The sequence below is a fragment of the Aotus nancymaae genome, unplaced genomic scaffold, assembly GCF_030222135.1.
Source record: "Aotus nancymaae isolate 86718 unplaced genomic scaffold, 86718_ANA_hifiasm-v0.15.2.pri h1tg000003l, whole genome shotgun sequence".
Classification (NCBI taxonomy): Eukaryota; Metazoa; Chordata; class Mammalia; order Primates; family Aotidae; genus Aotus; species Aotus nancymaae.
The window spans coordinates 6,859,637-6,879,420 of record NW_026988414.1 but is presented as its reverse complement, the minus strand read 5'-3'; the positions used below and the strand labels follow the sequence as shown (position 1 = coordinate 6,879,420).

At 44.3% G+C, this 19,784-nt stretch overlaps 1 protein-coding gene across 1 annotated transcript in view; it reads right to left on the bottom strand.

Moving 5' to 3' along the window:
* PPP6C (protein phosphatase 6 catalytic subunit) overlaps positions 1–19,564 on the bottom strand; it is a 43,926-nt gene extending 24,362 nt beyond the window's left edge. The window contains exon 1 of the mRNA XM_012458147.2: positions 19,400–19,564. Within this exon, the coding sequence (XP_012313570.1) occupies positions 19,400–19,474 (75 nt within the window). The 5' untranslated portion in view covers positions 19,475–19,564. The remainder of the gene's footprint in view (positions 1–19,399) is intronic.
* Positions 19,565–19,784: the final 220 nt, after the last annotated feature.

Here is a 19,784-nt window from a genome sequence, read left to right as displayed (position 1 = left end):
AGGAGGCTGAGGCAGGAGAATTGCCTGAACCCAGGAGGTGGAGGTTGCAGTGAGCCAAGATCGTGCCATTGCACTCCAGCCTGGGTAACAAGAGCGAAACTCCGTCTCAAAAAATAAATAAATAAATAAATAAAAAGAAATGGAGAACAGATTAGTTGTTGCCAGGGGTCCAGGAGTTAGGAGCTGCAGGAAGGAAGTGGGTGTGGCTATAAAAGGGCAACATGAAGAATTCTTGTGGTGATTAAACTGTTCTGTATCTTGACTGTAGTGTTGGGATAAATGAGCTCTTACCAATAAAACTGCAATGAACTGAATACACACACACACACGTAAAACTGAAGAAATCTGAACATCATGAGGTGATCTTGGGTTGTTTTGAAATAAAAAGGTTAGCTATAATTAATTATAAAATTCAAATCTAAAACTGAGGAGCCAGCTGGGCATAGTGGCTCTCGCCTGTAATCCCAGCACTTTGGGAGGCCAAGGCAGGAGGATCACTTGAGGTCAGGAGTTCGAAATCAGCCTGGCCAACATTGTAAATCCCCATCTCTACTAAAAATACAAAAATCAGCCAGGCATGGTGACACACGCCTATAATCCCAGCTACTTGGGAGGCTGAGACAGGATAATCGGATAATTGCTTGAACCCAGGAGGTAGCAGCTGCAGTAAGTCAACACTGCACCATTGCACATCAGCCATTCTTTTTTTTTTTTTTTTTGAGATGGAATCTCACTCTGTCACCAGGCTGGAGTGCAGTAGTACAATCTCAGCTCACTGCAATCTTCACCTCCTGGGTTCAAGCCAACATGGTGAAACCACATCTCTACTAAAAATATAAAACTTAGGTGGGTGTGGTGACACAGCCTGTAGTCCCAGCTACTCGGTAGGCTGAGGCAGGCCAATCACTTGAACCCGGGAGGCGAAGGTTGCAGTGAGCCAAGATCACGCCACTGCACTCCAGCCTGGTGACAGAGTGAGACTCCGTCTCAAAAAAAACAAAACAAAAAAAAAGATACTGGTGAGTGGAACAATGTTTCTGAACTTTGAGCCTTAAACTTTACACTTAAAGATGTTCTCTAAGGTTCTTTCAGAATTACAAAATTCTGGTTTGTATTAGCAATCACCCATGCCAAATTTCTTGCTTGACTCAGATAATAAGACTCAGATGCTACTTAATCTTAGCAACAGATCTAGAATACAAGTTTCCTACCACTTTTCCACTATGCTATCTTGACTATTTAGTTGTTCAATGCAACATTTATAGAGTGCCTAGTATGTTATGAGGTATTGTTCTAGATACAAAGTAAATAGTAATGACCAAAACAGACTAAACGCTCTGCTCTTGAGGGGCTTACATTCTAATAGAATGAGACAGACAATAAATAAGTAAAATACATAACAGTAATTTGTTAGATAGTGATATCAAGGAGGTATAGAGAAAGCAGACACACTAGAAGAGGGATGCGGTGCTGGGGTGGGGAGTAGGTGCTGTTATTTTAAATAGGGAGAGTATGGAAGCCTTACTGATAAAGTGAATTTTGAGCAAAAATCAGAAAGAGGCAAGGCTATGGGAACACAGTATTGCAGGCAGAGAAATAAACATCAAAAGCCCTGATGTGAAGCATGCTTGCTGTCTAAGAAACATCATCAAGGCTGGTGTGTTTGGAGTAAACTGAATGAGAAGAAAAACAGGAGAGAGTCACAGAATTATTTCAGTCACTGGTGGTGAAAATAAGGACCTGGGCTTCTACTGAGTTTAACGGGAAGCCATTACAAGTTCTTGAGCAGAAGACTGACATGATCCTAAGTCGGCTATGTTGAAAACAAACTGGCCAGGCACAGTGGTTCACGCCTGCAATCTTAGCACTTTGGGAGGCCAAGGTGAGCAGAGCACTTGAGCTCAGGAGTTCAAGACCTGCCTGGGCAACATGGCAAAATCTGTCTACAAAAATACAAAAACTAGCTAGGCATGGTGGCATACGCCTGTAGTACCAGATACTTGGAAGCCTGAGGTGTGAGGATCCCTTGAGACAAGGAGGTCAAGGCTGCAGTGAGCTTGTGCCACTGCACTCCAGCCTGGGTCACAGAGTGAGACCCTTTCTCAAAAAACAAGAAAAAAGAAATTGGATTGATGGTGGTGGAGGGGAGGCTGGGCTGGGGTTGGAATGGGGACAAAGGAGTAAGTAGCGAGATCAGTTAAGTGTCTTCTATAATAATCTAGGTAAAAGTTAACTGGCTTGGACAGGGTAGTAAAAGTAGAAAATAGGGAAAATAAATTCCAGATGTTATCTGAATGTAGCATCTGCTACATTTATGACCAACTGGATACAGAGTGTTAAGAGAAAGTAAAGAATCAAAGATGACTTGGGAGTTTCTGGCTTAAACAATTAGAAGTCTGGAAATAATCTTTACTGAGATAGTTACAAGTTCAGGGAAAGTAGATTTTTTATTGTGTTTTTTTACCCCTGTAAATAGACTTTATTTTTCAGAGCAGTGTTAGCTTCACAGCAAAATTAAGCATAAAGTACAGAGTTCCCTTGCTGGGCACAGTGGCTCATGCCTGTAATTCCAGCACTCAGGGAGGCAGAGGCAGGAGGATCGCTTGAGTCCAGGAGTTCAAGACCTGCTTGGGCAATAAAGAGGGACCTCATTCTCCATAAAAAGAGAAAAAAAAAAAAAAAAAAGAAAAATGTACAGACTTCCCATTTACCCCTACCCCTCCTCCCAGACAGCCTCCCCCTCATCAACATCTCACACCTCGGTGATACATGCTACAAATGATGAGCATACCCTGACATCATTATCATCCAAAGGCCACAGTTTGTTTATGTTAAGGTCATTCCTATTGTATATTCTATGAGTTTTGAAAACTGTATAATGACATGTACCTACCATTATAGTATCATACAGAATAGTTTTACCTATTCAAACTCACCTCCCTCCAACCTCTGAAAACCAGTGATCTTTTCACTGTCTCTATAGTTTTGCCTTTCCCAAAATGTCATACAGTTGGAATCATATGTATATAGCCTTTTCAGGTTGTCTTCTTTCATTTAGTAATATGCATTTAAGGTTCTTCCATGTCTTTTTATGGCTTGATAGCTCATTTCCTCTTAGCACTGCATAATATTTCATTGTCTGGGTGTATTACAGCTTGTTAATCCACCTAGTGAAGAACATCTTGGTTCCTTCTAAGTTTTGGCAATTAGGAATAAAGTGGCTATAAAAATCTATGTATAGGTTTTCGTATGGATTTAAGTTTACAACTCATTTGGGTAAATATCAAGGAGCAGGACTGCTGAATTATATGGTAACAGTATATTTAGTTTTGTAAGAAACCGCCAAACTGTCTTCCAAAGTGGCTGTACCATTTTGCATTCCCACCAGCAATGAATGAGAATTCTTGTTGCTCCATATCTTCATCAGCATTGGTACTGTCAGTGTTCTGGATTTTGGCTATTCTAATAGGTATACAGCGGTATTTCATGGTTGTTTCACTTTGCATTTCCCCCATGACACAGCAGGTAGAGCATCTTTTCATATGCTTATTTATCATTACTGTATCTTCTTTGATGAGGTGTCTTTTGTCCATTTTTTTGGCATATATATATTTATTTTATTAAATCTTACTAATATTCTTTTTTTTTTTTGAGACACAGTCTCGTTCTGTCACCCAGGCTAAAGTGCAGTGGCACAATCTCAGCTCACTGCAACCTCTACCTCCCATGTTTGAGAATTCTCCTGCCTCAGCATCCTGAGTAGCTGGGACTATAGGCACATGCCACCATGCCCAGCTAATTTTTTGTGTTTTTAGTACAGATGGGATTTCATCATGTTAGCCAGGATGGTCTCTATCTCTTGATCTCATGATCTGCCCACCTCAGCCTCCCAAAGTGTTGGGATTATAGGCATGAGCCACCGTGGCAGCCAAATCTTACTAATACTTTTTTTTTTTTTTTTAAGATGTAGTCTTGCTGTCGCCCAGGCTGGAGTGCAGTGGGATGATCTTGGCTCCCTGTAACCTCTGTCTCCTGGGTTCAAGCGATTCTCCCGCCTTAACATCCTGAGTAGCTAGGATTACAGGCATTCACCACCACAACTGGCTAATGTTTGTATTTTTAGTAGAAATGAAGTAACACCATATCGGCCAGGCTACTGTCGAACTTCTGACCCTGTGGTCCACCCACCTTGGCCTCCCAAAGTGCTGGGATTACAGGCGTGAGCCACCATGCCCGACCAATCTTACTAATATTCTTTAAGAGACAAACCAGGCGAGTAGACTACAGTGAAGAAATCTTATTTTAGAAAGTTAAGGCCGGGCGTAGTGGCTCACGCCTGTAATCCAAGTACTTTGGAGGCCAAGGCGGGCGGATCACCTGAGGGCGGGAGTTCAAGACCTGCCTGACCAACATGGTGAAACCCCGTCTTTATTAAAAAAAAAAAAAAAAAAAAAAGAAAGTTAAGAAACCACTATGATACGTCCGGGTACTATCTTCAGATTTCTTATCTTGATTCTGGGACTCCAGGTAATATTCAGCTCGTACAGCTACCACAATGGCAGCAAATCCCCACTTGAATCTTTGTAGTAATGCATCAACAAAGAAAACATTGTTTGCAAAGCCACCCACGCATCTCCAAGCTTCATTGAGGACCCCTGTATCCCTTAGCCTTCCTGCAGCCAGCTGCTTCTGGACAGTTTCTAATGTTGTCCCTTCTATCTTCCATTGCTTATAATCTGGAAATTCCATTTTACTATGTCCATGTTCATGTCCATGCAAGATTATGAGAACTGAGGAAAACACATTGTGATGTGCCTTCCACTTTCACACCTAGGTGATGAGAATGTAATTTAGCACAACCATTCTGAAATACTGGCATGATCTGACAGTAATTTCCTTTTGCCCATTTTTTAATCGGATTGTTCACCTTCTTACTGAGTTTTAAGACTTCTCTGTAGGCTGGGCGCGGTGGCTCACGCCTGCAATCCCAACACTTTGGGAGGCCGAGGCAGGCAGATCATCTAAGGTCGGGAGTTTGAGACCAGCCTGACCCACATAGAAAAACCCTAACTCTACTAAAAATACAAAATTAGCTGTGCATGGTGGTGCATGCCTGTAACCCCAGCTACTTGGGAAGGTGAGGCAGGAGAATCGCTTGAACCCAGAAGGCAGAGGTTGTGGTGAGCCGAGATCGCACCATTGCATTCCAGCCTGGGCAACAAGAGCAAAACTCCATCTCAAAAAAAAAAAAAAAAAAAGTTATCTGTATATTTTGGATAACAATACTTTATCAGATATGTCTATTGCAAATATTTTTTCCCAGTATATGGATCACCTTTTCATTCTCTTGACAGGGTCTTTCACAAAGTAAAAGTTTTTAATTTTAATGAAATCTGGCTTATCAACTATTTCTTTGAAAAGCAGATGGTTTTGATTTGTTTAGGTTTGGTTTGGAGGGTGGGGGACCATGAATATAATTTTTAATTTAATTTAATTAATTTATTTATTTAATTAAGTTTCATTCTTATTGTCCAGGCTGGAGTAAAATGGCATGATCTTGGCTTACTGCAACCTCCACCTCCCAGGTTCAAGAGATTCTCCTGCCTCAGCCTCCCGAGTAGCTGGGATTACAGGCATCCACCACCACATCCAGCTAATTTTTGTATTTTTAGTGGAGACGGGGGTTTCACCACATTGGCCAGGCTGGTCTCAAACTCCTGACCTTAGGTAATCCACCCACCTTGGCCTCCCAAAGTGCTGGGATTACAGGTGTGAGCGAGCCACCATACCTGGCCACAGCGCTGCTATTTTTAGGTTATCTAAAAGCAATTAATACTTCAAAATTTTTTTCTAATAGTATATAATTTTTAAACAATATAATGATGCTTTTAAGTACCTATCATAGTGCCTTACCTACCTTCTTTGGGTATAATGCTTTGCTCAATTAATATCTGTAATATTTTTTCATGTAACCTCACCAAACATTCTCAAAGAATTCCACTACCACTAAGGTTCTTGTAGAAGTGCTTTCCCATAATCTGTGCAAGAGTGGGAAGCATTTTCTGTTTTGTTTCCAAGTCAGTTCCCTATAAGGCCTTCATGCTGTCAGTCACTAGGCCCATCTACACTCCTCCCTTTCAGATTTCACATCTTTTAAGAAAAGGTCTGGCTGAGTGTGATGGCTCACACCAGTAATTCCAACACTTTGGGAGGCAGGCAGATTGCTTGAGTCCAGGAATTTGAGACCAGCCTGGGCAACATAGTGAAACCTCATCTCTACAAAAAAAAATTTAAAAATTAGCAGCCAGGCGCGGTTGCTCACGCCTGTAATCACAGCACTTTGGGAGGCCAAGGTGGGCAGATCTCCTGAGGTAAGGAGTTGGAGACCCACCTGACCAACACAAAGAAACCCCGTCTCTACTAAAAATACAAAAATTGGGCAGGCTTGGTGGTGCATGCCTGTAATCCCAGCTACTGAGGAGGCTGAGGCAGGAGAATAGCTTGAACCTGAGAGGCAGAGGTTGTGGTAAGCCAAGATTGTGCCAGTTCACTCCAGCCTGGGCAACAAGAGCGAGACTCCATCTCAAAAAAAAAAAATTAGCTGAGCACAGTGGCATGTACCCATAGACCCAGCTACTCAAGAGACTTGAGGTGGGAGGATTGCCTGAGTCTAGGAGGTTGAAGCTACAGTGAGCTGTGATCACCATGGGCGACAGAGCACACTCTATCTGGTGATCTTTTTTTTTTTTTTGAGACAGGGTCTCACTGTTCACCAGGCTGGAGTGCAGTGGCCCAATCATAGCTCATTGCAGTCTGGATCTCCTGGGGTCAAGTGATCTTCTAGCCTCAGCCACCCAAGTAGCTAGGACTACAGGTATGCACCACCACATCCAGCTATTTTTTTTTTTTTTTTTTTTTGTAGAAATGGAGTCTCGCTATGTTGCCCAGGCTGGTCTCCTCAAGTGATCCTCCCACCTTGGACTTCCAAAGCACTGGGATTAGGTCCAAGCCACTGCATCCAGCCAGAAGCTCATCTTTCATTCTTTCCATAACACACCTCTTGGAGAGAAAAGTTCTCTATTTCCTACAATATTGACCTCTCAGCTTGCCCACCATTAGGAAATTGTCTGCTACCTGTAAACTTGGGGGCTCCACTAGGTAAACCCCTATAAAGATCAATTACTAAAATATTATGCAAACAAAAAAAGACTGTAAACTCCACCCTGAATTAAGCCAAACTATCCTCTAGAGAGTCTGTACTCACCCTACATTATACTGCCCACCTTTTTCAATTGCTTTTTCCCAAATTACACTTTATATCATGCCATCAATCTGTAGTGAGAGACATTACAGGAAACCATCCTCTACAGAGCTTGTCACTGTGTAGCCTGCAAATAAGGTACACAGAATACCATGATTAAACAATAGGCTTCAAGTAGGACCCAGGGGAGGAACGTTTCTCTGCTCCCTCTATCAGGAATAGAAGTGATTTCCCTGAGAAACTTCTTTGTTTTTATCATCTCACAGACTGAGTATGTTCAGAATGATCAGCTTCCAACTTTCCATAGGCTGCTAGAAGGCTTAGGGCCTAATCTCTAAGAAGTAACCTGGTCATCACAGTTTTTATTTTACACACTATTCTTTCTTTTACTGCTGGCTCCATTTTGGTTTCCTATCTTTATCTTCTGTCTCCTTTTTCTTATTTGACTGTAATTTATCTTGCTATACCAAATGCATCTTTATAAACCATGCTATAACCCTTTTGGAACAAAGTGAATTATTTAACATTTTGAAACTAATCATAGCTAGGCATAGTGGCTCATGCCTGCAATCCCAGCATTTTGGGAGGCAGAGGCAGGTGGATCACGAGGTCAAGAGATCAAGACCATCCTGGCCAACATGGTGAAATCCTGTCTCTACTAAACATACAAAAATTAGCTGAGAGCAGTGGCATGTGCCTGTAGTCCCAGCTACTCGGGAGGCTGAGGCAGGAGAATTGCTTGAACCCAGGTCGCAGAGGTTGCAGTGAGCCGATATAGCACCATTGCACTCCAGCCTGGGTGACAAAGTGAGACTCTGTCTCGAAAAAAAAAAAAGAAACTAATCACAAAACAGATTTCTGAGGGACCCATGGTTCTCATATTTCAATATGCCAGAATTTTCACTGACATGTGACTGGTTCTCCTAGCTTCTAAGACCGCCTAAACTTCAAGTCATCCCTGGTTGCTATCCCATACGCTATGTGCTAGCCTGAAAGTAACAGTGGACTATGAACTGAAGAACATCACTGTGAAACTCTCAATCTCAAAGGCTGAGTGTCTGCAGAACACATGTAAGCTACCTAGCAGCAGCCTTCAACCAGGGCCCAGGCACGCTAACTAGAGTAAAATTACAGCTGCTTCCTGTGACTGCCTGCCATGTCTGCTGATCCCAACTGAGAATTTAGAGAGCTATGCCTCTAAGCCAAAACTATTGCTTCTCATCTCTAGTTTGGCAGTAGCTTACAAATTGCTATCACACACACACAAAAATAAGAAGTCTATGAAACCTCACTATAAACCCTATGTGAGTCAACCAATTACACACACAGGGGCCTCAAAGAGCACAGCCTTGGCTGGGCACAGCAGCTCATGCCTGTAATCCCAACACTTTGGGAGGCCAATGCGGGTGAATCACAAGGTCAAGAGATGGAGACCATCCTGGCCAACATGGTGAAACCCTGTCTCTATGAAAAATACAAAAATTAGCCAGGCATGGTAGTGCATGCCTGTAATCCCAGCTACTTGGGAGGCTGAAGCAGGAGAATCACTTGAACCTGGGAGGTGATGGTTGCACTGAGCCGGTATCACACCATTGCACTCCAGCCTGGGCAACAAGAGCAAGATTCCATCTCTAAATAAATGAATAAATAAATAACTCACAGCCAGGTGTGGTGTCTCACACCTGTAATATCAGGATTTTGGGAGGCCAAGGCAGGAAGATGGCTGGAGGCCCAGAGCTCAAGACTAGCATGGGCAGCATAGCAAAACCTCATCTCAACTAGCTAACTAACTCAATAAATACCTAGCTAACATTATATTTCACACAGCCCTTACATAAAGTCTCTACTATCATACAGATCACTGGAAATAAGAAGTTAGGAATCCGGAATGACAATGATATTTGCACCCTTACGATCCAGAAAGTAGTATCTGTATCCTCAGGCCGGATCAGAGTTTCTCAACCATGGCACTAACTACTGATTCTTCATTGTAGGGCACTGTTTGCTGTCTTGTGGATGTTCAGCAACATCTCTGACATCTACACCTACTAGATACCCAATAGCAACTTCCTAGCCCTCCCTTGCCCCAGCTGTAACAACCAAGAATGTCTCTAGACACTGCCAAAAATCCCTTGGGGGGGCAAAATTGTCCGCAGTTGAGAACAACTGGTCTACTAGATCTTTCTCCTGAGTTTAATATTATGAGATCAGTGTTTAGAGAACCTTTGGCAGTCAAGTAGTTGTTATCTAAGTGACCTAAGTATCCAAGAGTATTCTGGACACCTCTATTTCAATATCTTAGCTTGAAAGCATCTCAAACTTAACCTGGCCCAAACCAAATTTCCTGCATTCCTTAATCTAGTTATGGTACTAAGTAATCCTGGCCAGAAACTAAGAAATTACACTAAACTCTCTTCCTCATAACCTAGACCTAATCTGTCAACAGGTGCCACTATACTTTCCTCATTTCCAACACAACAATCAATTATTGCCTCATCTCAGACTCTCTTATCACCTGGCCTACTGCTTCTTTGACATTTTTGGCCCATTTCAATCCATGGTCCCCAGTACTGCTAGAATAAACATTTCAAAAGCCTACTGTCATTGTCCTTCTTAAAATTCCTCAAGAGTATTCTTCTGTCTATAGCAATGTTTCCCAAACACCAAATACCATTTTCATGATTTTGCCATATTCCTACCATATACAACAGTGTATCCCTGTAATTCTTTGAATCTACTTTTATTTTTAGTTAGCTACATTTTAAACAGTATCACAAATCAAAGTATAATTTTTCTCTAAAATATAAAAACATTTCAAAGCGTTCATGTACCACCTAAAAGATAATGATCTAAGTATAACAGCCTCTTTTATGATTTGGCATCTTTCTTTTTTTTTTTTTTTGAGACAGAGTTTTGCTCTTGTTACCCAGGCTGGATCTTAGATCACTGCAACCTCTTGGGTGCAGGCAATTCTTCTGCCTCAGCCTCCCGAGTAGTTGGGACTACAGGCATGCGCCACCATGCCCAGCCAATTTTTGTATTTTTAGTAGAGACGGGGTTTCACCATATTGACCAGGATGGTCTCGATCTCTTGACCTCGTGATCCACCCACCTCGGTCTCCCAAAGTGCTGGGATTACAGGTGTGAGCCACCACGCCTGGCCCTGATTTGGCATCTTTCTTTCCAACACCACCTCCAGCCACACTAAACCACTTCAAGTTCCCCAAACCAGCCACATTCTTGCAGATTACCCTATGCTATTGCACATGGTATTTATTCTGCTTGCATGTTCTTTCCTTCTCATTTTCAGAAGGCTGAACTCTGCTCAGCCTAATTGCTCCTTTATGAAACCATCTCTGGCTCCAAAGTTACCTACTGCTTCTTCTGTTTGCCAACACCCTGGGCAGCGTCTATTACAGCCTTTGTTTACCTCTTTATCTCCCTTACTATATTGAAAGCCCCTCAAAGACATAAGTATCTGATTCTACCCCTGACACCAACAGGGAACAGTACTTAACACAAGGAATCTTTAAAGAAATATTTGTTGGCTGGGCACAGTGGCTCACACCTGTAATCTCAGCATTTTCAGAAGCCAAGGTACAAGAATTACTTGAAGCATTTGGGACCAGCCTAGACAGCATAGCAAGATGCTATCCCTTAAATTTTTTTTTTTTTTAACTAGCTGAGCTGCACTATTGCGCAACTGTACCCCCAGCTACTTTGGAGGCTGAGGCAGAAGGATCAATTGAGCCCAGGAGTTTGAGGTTGCAGTGAGCTATGATTGTACCACTGCACTCCAGCCTGGGCAACAGACTGAGACCTTATCCCAAAAAAAAAAAAGAAGAGAAGAAACAAGTGTAAACAAGTATTTGTCATAAAACAGTATACAGTTTGAGTCAATAAACTTTTACTGATTATCACATATAACGGGAGTGTCCTAAAATTGTAGAAAATACAAACAAGGAATGGCCAAGGACAGAGGCTCACGCCTGTAATCCCAGCACCTTGGGAGGCCGAGGTGGGTGGATCGCTTGAGGCCAGAAGCTCGAGACTAGTCTGGCCAATATGGTGAAACCCCATCCCTACCAAATATACATATATATACACATACATACACAAAAATTAGCCAGGTGTGGTGGTGTGCACCTGTAATCCCAGCTACTCGGGAGGCTGACACGGGAGAATAGCTTGAACCTAGGGCAGGGCACAGGTTGCAGTAAGCTGAGATCATACCACTGCACTCCAGCCTGGACAGAGACTCCATCTCAAAAACAAAAACAAACAAACAAACAAAAACAAGGAATGAATCTGGCCTTCAAGAAGCTTCCAGTTTAATAATGGAGATAGATATATTTGCTATCATAAAAGACAGAACACTCTAAGTGGTAAAATGGGGCAATAAAATGCTATGGGGCAAAGCAATGTCAGTGTAGAAAGAGAAGAACAGGAATTTTATATATTTATTTTTTGAGATGAGGTTTCACAATGTTGGCCAGGCTAGTCTCGAACTCCTGACCTTAGGTGATCCACCCGCCTCAGCCTCCCAAAGAGCTGGGATTACAGGCATGAGCCACCACGCCCGACCTAAAACGGGAATTTATTTTAAAACAGCAAATAAACTCAGATATGTACTCTGTTGAGGCACTATGGCAAAAATCACTTGAACCCTACCAAGTCCTGGCCCTGATATCTGTTCTGCCTATCACAAAGACTGTGTAAATGACAGAATGAACATGAAGGGGCTCTCAAAACTATAAGTGGCTATGCAAATTCTAATTATTGTTAATAAATTCTGACTGTGGAACCTAGGAGCCGTGCATAGAGGAAGTGGCACCTGGGCTAGAGCTCAAAAGGGAGGTAATAGAGAGCATACCAGGTGTTCTATAAAAGAAGCTTAAATGACAGTTGTAGACTATCTAGGAAGCCAGATTCCCTAGGTCTGAATCCCACCAAGCTTCACTTACTTACTAGCTGTATGACTATGGAAAGTTACTAAATCTGTGTCATCTTCGGTTACCTATCTGTAAAATGGGGCAAATATTAGTACTCAATTCACGGTGTTAGGAGTATTAAATGATTTAGTATTTGTACTATATAATTTTTTTTTTTTTGAGACAGAGTCTCGCTCTGCCACCCAGGTTGGAGTGCAGTGGCATGATCTCAGCTCACTGCAACCTCCGCCACCCAGGGTTCGAGTGATTCTCCTGCCTCAGCCTCCAGAGTAGCTGAGATTACAGGCGTGCACCCGGCTAATTTTTATATTTTTAGTAGAATTGGGGTTTTGCCATGTTGGCCAGGCTGGTCTCGAACTCCTGACCTCAGGTGATCCACCTGCCTGGCCTCCCAAAGTGCTGGGATTACAGGCGTCAGCCACCGCGCCTAGCCTGTTTTTATATTTTTTAAAATGTGGGCCAGTCACAGTACCTCACATCTGCAATCCCAGCACTTTGGGAGGACTAAGTGGTAGGACTACTTCAGGCCAGGAGTTAGAGACCAGCCTGGGTAACAAAGCATGACTCCGACTCTACAAAAAAATGTAAAAAATTAGCCAAGCATGGTGGTACATGCCTAAAGTCCTAGCTACTCAGGTGGATGAGGCAGGAGGATCACCTGGGCTCAAGAGTTTGAGGCTGCAGTGAGCCATGTCTGCACTAGTGTACTCCATCCTGGGAAACAAAGTGAGACACTGTCTCAAGACAATAAATTAATTAATTAATGGCCACTAGAAAATTTGAAGCTTACATTTGTGAGCATGATATTTCTATTGGAGAACATTGTTATAACACTATTTTCTTAAGACAAAGGAGAATATAATTCTATGGCAAAAAAGACAAATGAAATGTGGCCATAAGGACAGACAAGATATAAGAAAGGGTCTTACAAACATAGGAAACACTCTTCTAACCTCATACAAAGCCATGGTGTGTCCCTAACTGTTGTACCGTGTTCAGCTGTCCTCAGTGTACCTGAAGAAAAATTCAATGCAAAACCACCAAACAACTCGGCCAAGCATGGTAGCTCATGCCTGTAATCCCAGCACCTTGGGAGGCTGAGGCAAGCGGATCGTTTGAGGTCAGGAGTTTGAGACCAGCCTAGCCAACACAGTAAAATCCCATCTCTACTAAAAATACAAAAATTAGCCAGACGTGGTAGCAGGCACCTGTAATCCCAGCTACTTAGGAGGCTGAGGAGAATCACCTGAACCTGGGAGGCGGAGATTGCAGTGAGCCAAGATGGCACCGCTGCACTCCAGCCTGGGCAATAGGGCGAGACTCAGTCTCGGGGAAAAAAAAAAAAAACTCAGGTAAACATGTCACCCTTAAGAACTGTACAAGAGAGTAAACAATCTCCAAGTTATAGAACCCCTCCTCCCCAAAAATATTAATACTTAAGTATAGGTATTCAGTAAACCTGCCTTATCATTCATTCTTCCTCTTGGCCAGGTATGGAATCTGTACCTTTTTTTTTTTTTTGAGACGGAGTTTCGCTCTTGTTACCCAGGCTGGAGTGCAATGGCACGATCTCGGCTCACCGCAACCTCTGCCTCCTGGGTTCAGGCAATTCTCCTGCCTCAGCCTCCTGAGTAGCTGGGATTACAGGCACACACCACCATGCCCAGCTAATTTTTTGTATTTTTAGTAGAGACGGGGTTTCACCATGTTGACCAGGATGGTCTCGATCTCTTGACCTCGTGATCCACCCGCCTCGGCCTCCCAAAGTGCTGGGATTACAGGCTTGAGCCACCGCGCCCGGCCGGAATCTGTACCTTTTATTAATCTCTCTGAAATCTTTCCTGTGGATAAAATCACGTGAGCTCTTTATAAGAAAGGTTATACTGTGGTCCATTCACTTTCACATATGCCATTCTTATTCCTTCAAAACAGTTATGTATGCTGGGCACAGTGGTTCACACCTGCAATCTCAGCATTTTGGGAGGCTAAGAAGGGTGGATCACCGAGTTCAAGCCCAGTCTGGCAAACATGGTGAAATCCCGTCTCTACTAAAAATACAAAACTTAGTGGAGATGGTGGCAGGTGCTTGTAATCCCAGCTACTCAGGAGGCTGAGGCAGGAGAATCGCTTGAATCCGGGAGGTGGAGGTTGCAATGAGCTGAGAACGTGCACCTGCACTCCAGCCTGAGCAACGAAGCAAGTCTCCAACTCAAAAACACAAACAAACAAAGTTATGTAGATTTGACCCAGTAGTGATGTGACCATTTCCAACGTAGCAAAACAAAAATTGTGATTAGTTCTAGAACATCCTATGCATTCATTATTTGATCTAGTATCTCCATCTTCTAATCAATTTAAAACACAGGTAAATTTCTGTCTGGTAGAAAAAGATTTTCTACCAGAACAAATCTTTTCCATCATGTTCATTAAGTGGCCTCAATGATTTCTTTTCTTCTTAATAGAATCTTTTTTTTTTTTTTTTGCCTTTATAGCCTCAGAAAAAATATTCCTGGCATATTTCTTGGCCTGCCTAATTTTAGGTTGTGCTTCATGCCAAGAAACAGAAGCAAAATTAAATTTCTTTAAATACACCAGAGATGAGCAACATAAGCAAATTAATCTGATAAAAACATTTCCAAGGCAGAAGAAAAGTCTCTACTTATAAAGAAAAATTCAGAATGATTTTTTGTCTTGATTGCCCAAAATATACTTTTTTAAGTTTATGAAGAATAGATATAGACTGGGTACAGTGGTTCATGCCTGTTATCTCAGCATTTTGGAAAGTGAGGTGGGAGGTTCCCTTGAGCCCAGGAGTTCAAGACTCTCTTGGGTAACATAGTAAGACCCTGTCTCTACCAAAAAAAATAAATAAAAATTAGCTGGGCATGGTGGCACATGCCTGTGGTCCCAGCTACTGAGGAAGCTAAGGTGGGAGGACTGCCTCAGCCCAGGAGGTCAAGGCTGCGGTGAGCCATGATTGTGCCACCACACTACAGCATGAATGACAGAGTGAGACCCTGTCTCTCAAAAAATAAAAATAAAAAATAAAAATTTTTAAGAAAAAAAGAAAAACAAATGCAAGCAAAGTATAATGCAGTTGTGTTCAATAGGAAATAAAATGGTCTAAAAACTATTATTTCGTTAAGGTAAGAAGGAAATCTAATGTTTATCAAAGTAAGAGGTCCAAAGAAGTCCAACAGATTCTTTTTTTTTCTGAGATGGAGTGTCCCTCTGTCACACAGGCTGGAGCACGGTGGCTTGATCTTGGGTCACTGCAGCCTCCGCCTCCCCTGTTCAAGCGATTCTCCCGCCTCAGCCTCCCAAGTAGCTAGGATTACAGGCACCCTCCACCACCCGCAGCTTGTTTTTGTATTTTTAGTACAGACTGGGTTTCACTATGTTGGCCAGACTGGTCTCGAGCTCCTGACCTCAAGTGATCACCTGCCTCAGCTACCCAAAGTGCCGAGATTACCAGCATGAGATATCGCACCTAGCCAGATTATCTTTCAAATGATTTCAGTGCCCAATTTCTCTCTTTTTTTTTTTTTTTTTTTGAGACAGAGTCTCACTCTGTCACCCAGGCTAGAGTATTGTGGTGTAATCTCTGCTCACTGCAACCTCCACTTCCTGGGTTCAAACAATTCACCCTGCCTCAGCCTCCCAGGTAGCTGGGATTACAGGCACCCACCACCACGCCCGGCTAATTTTTGCATTTTTTAGTAGAGATGGGGTTTCCCATGTCGGTCAGGCCGGTTTCAAACTCCTGACCTCAAATGATCCACCCACCTTGGCCTCCCAAAGTGCTGGGATTATGCCATGCCTGAGACACGTTTTCATAAAAAAAAAAAAAAAAAAAAAAATTATTTATCATAAACACAAAGTTTAAAAAAGCTTTACACATGATAAATAAAAAGAAAGAATTCCACATCAATTCACTGACATGCAATAGTCAACCTCACCTACAGGATTAATAATGCTACTAAGAGGTCTGGTTAGTTTTCCATGAATTGGATCCCAATGCTAGTTGTATTCTTATTCCAAAAAAAAAAAAAAAAAGAAACACACATAGCAGAAAGAAGCCACAAAACAAATGTCTGAAGGACTGATGAGTATGTATGCTACATTGCTACTAACGAAAGCTCTATCCTTATTTTAAATTATCCTATTAAAAATGGGAGAATGCGCCGGGCGTGGTGGCTCACGCCTGTAATCCCAGCACTTTGGGAGGCCGAGGCGGGTGGATCACGAGGTTAAGAGATCGAGACCATCCTGGTCAACATGGTGAAACCCCGTCTCTACTAAAAATACAAAAAATTAGCTGGGCATGGTGGCGCGTGCCTGTAATCCCAGCTACTCAGGAGGCTGAGGCAGGAGAATTGTCTGAACCCAGGAGGCGGAGGTTGCGGTGAGCAGAGATCACGCCATTGCACTCCAGCCTGGGTAACAAGAGCGAGACTCCGTCTCAAAAAAAAAAAAAAAAAAAAAAAAAAAAAAAAAAAAACAGAAAAACCTCTTTAAGGCCAGGCGCGGTGGCTCAAGCCTGTAATCCCAGCACTTTGGGAGGCCGAGGCGGGTGGATCACGAGGTCGAGAGATCGAGACCATCCTGGTCAACGTTGTGAAACCCCGTCTCTACTAATACAAAAAAATTAGCTGGGCACGGTGGCGCGTGCCTGTAATCCCAGCTACTCAGGAGGCTGAGGCAGGAGAATTGCCTGAACCCAGGAGGCGGAGGTTGCGGTGAGCCGAGATCGCGCCATTGCACTCCAGCCTGGGTAACAAGAGCGAGACTCCGTCTCAAAAAAAAAAAAAAAAAATGGGAGAATGCACAATGACTCCCCTATAATATGCCTCATAAAATTAACATATAAGTACAATTCAGTTACATTCACACAATAGCACGTGTGGCCTCAAACTTTATATACTTGTTGACTGATGTTAAGTATCAACTTCCTGTACCAAAGAAGAAACAAACAAAACAAAACCCACAGTAACATATTTCTTGAAGAATACACTGAGTAAGATAAATAACTAGCACAAGCTGATAAGCACTGCTAGAAACTTAAGCACTGGTTTCAGCAAATGCATAAACACTTTTCAAAAAAGCAGCATACCTAGGACGGGTGCAGGGGTTCACGTCTGTAATCCCAGCCCTTTGGGAAGTTGAGGTGGGCGGACCAGTTGAGGTCAGGAGTTCGAGACCAGCCTGGCGAAAACCCGTCTCTACTAAAAATACAAAACAGGGGCCAGGCGCGGTGGCTCACGCCTGTAATCCCAGCACTTTGGGAGGTCAAGGCGGGTGGATCACGAGGTCAAGAGATCGAGACCATTCTGGTCAACATGGTGAAACCCTGTCTCTACTAAAAATACAAAAAAAATTAGCTGGGCATGGGGGCGCGTGCCTGTAATCCCAGCTACTCAGGAGGCTGAGGCAGGAGAAATGCCTGAACCCAGGAGGCGGAGGTTTCGGTGAGCTGAGATCGTGCCATTGCACTCCAGCCTGGATAACAAGAGCGAAACTCCGTCTCAAAAAAAAAAAAAAAAAAACAGCCGGGTGTCAGGGCACGTGCCTGTAATCCTACTCGGGAGGCTGAGGCAGGAGAATCACTCGAACCCAGGAGGAAGAAGTGCAGTGAGCCAAGATCGCGCCACTGCACTCCAGCCTGGATGACAGAGTGAGACTGTTTCAATAAAAAATAGTAATAATGGCCAGGCGCAGTGGCTCACATCTGTAATCCCGGCACTTTGGGAGGCCGAGGCGGGCAGATCACGACGTCAGGAGTTCAAGACCAGCCTGGCCAACATGGTGAAACGCCATCTCTACTAAAAATACAAAAATTAGCCAGCCGTGGAGGCATGTGCCTGTAATCCCAGCTGCTCAGGAGGCTGAGGCAGGAGAATCGCTTGAACCCGAGAGGCAGAGGCTGCAGTGAGCTGAGATCACGCCACTGCACTTCAGCCTGGGCGGCAGAGACTCCGTCTCAAAGAAAAATAAAATAAAAAATTGAAAAGAAAAGCAGTGTATCAGCCGGGCACGGTGGCTCACGCCTGTAATCCCAGCACTTTGGGAGGCCGAGGCGGGTGGATCACGAGGTTAAGAGATCGAGACCATCCTGGTCAACATGGTGAAACCCCGTCTCTACTAAAAATACAACAAATTAGCTGGGCACGGTGGCGGGTGCCTGTAATCCCAGCTACTCAGGAGGCTGAGGCAGTAGAATTGCCTGAACCCAGGAGGCGGAGGTTGCGGTGAGCCGAGATCGCGCCATTGCACTCCAGCCTGGGTAACGAGCGAAACTCCGTCTCAAAAAAACAAAACAAAACAAAACAAAACAAAACAAAAAAACAAAGAAAAGCAATGTATCAAACGCATTCCTTTACCCATACATAAATTTACTTGTACTCAAGGGCAACAAGGAACTCATCTTCTTTAGAAAACCAAATCTTGAGTTAAGAAGGAGTTAAGGGGAAAGCAAGTATTTGTATTTATTAAAAACCAACTAATTTCTCCACTTCAGTAAGCTCAACAAAATACTCAGAAACCGGTTCACCTCTGAATTAGCAGAAGAAAACCCACGGTCCTAAAAGGCAATTTGGAGGAGTTGGAGGAGTAGCAGAGAAGAGGGACGACCTGACATTCGCTCTCGTCAGTACCAAACCACTCGGACCCACCGCCTTCCCCTTCCTCAGAGACCCCTTCCTCAGAAACACACTGGGGCCGCGTTGCAAGAGCCGGTGGCATCTCCTGTCAGACGCCGGCCACTCTGAGCTCCTGTCACCTCCAACGGGGACGACCCCATCCCGAGGGCACTGCCGCGGGGGCTCGGCAGCGACTGCCGGAGATCCCGGGATGGGGTGGAAAGCTGAGTCTTCTAAGCAAAGCTGTTGCAGCTACGGGTTCTGGGGCAGCCCGAAGGCCAAAAGGGGCGACCCTGGGGTAGAGGCCGCGAAATCCCTTGGGATACCCACTGAGGCAACTGGGACAGCATTTGGGGGACTTGGTTCCCCCAACCCTTGGCGTGACGCCGGGTCGGACTGGGTCGCATGGCATCGGGGCGGGCCCTCCACCGCAGAGAGACGGGATACCCGGCGGGGGTCCCATGGAGAGAGGAAGGGCGGGCCGGCGGGCGCCCCACAGCCGGAAGGGGCGAGCCTGTAAGCAGCGCTCCCGCCCCGGCAGGGCTCACCTTCAGGTCGTTCTCTGGCAGGTACTTGCACAGCCGCGCTATCTCCACATACTTGTCCAGGTCTAGCGGCGCCATTTTAGGAATAACAAGCCGCGGCGATAGCGGCGCGGTCGGCGGCTGTAAAAGCGGCGGCGGCGGCAGCGGCGGAGGCCGAAGCCGGAACTCTTCCTACGTCACGTCCGGACCGTGAGTGGCGTCTCCGCAGCGCCGTTAAAGCGCGACCCGCTTCTCCCCGCTACCTCGGTACGCCCGGCGCCCCCTCTGGCTGAACCCCGGCTGCAGGCCGCAAGAGGCCCCCCTCGGTCCAGTCCGCGAAACCTGATGGGACCCGTAGTCGTTTGCCGCGGGTGGTGCTGGGATTTGTAGTTTTCAGTTGTGGACAGAC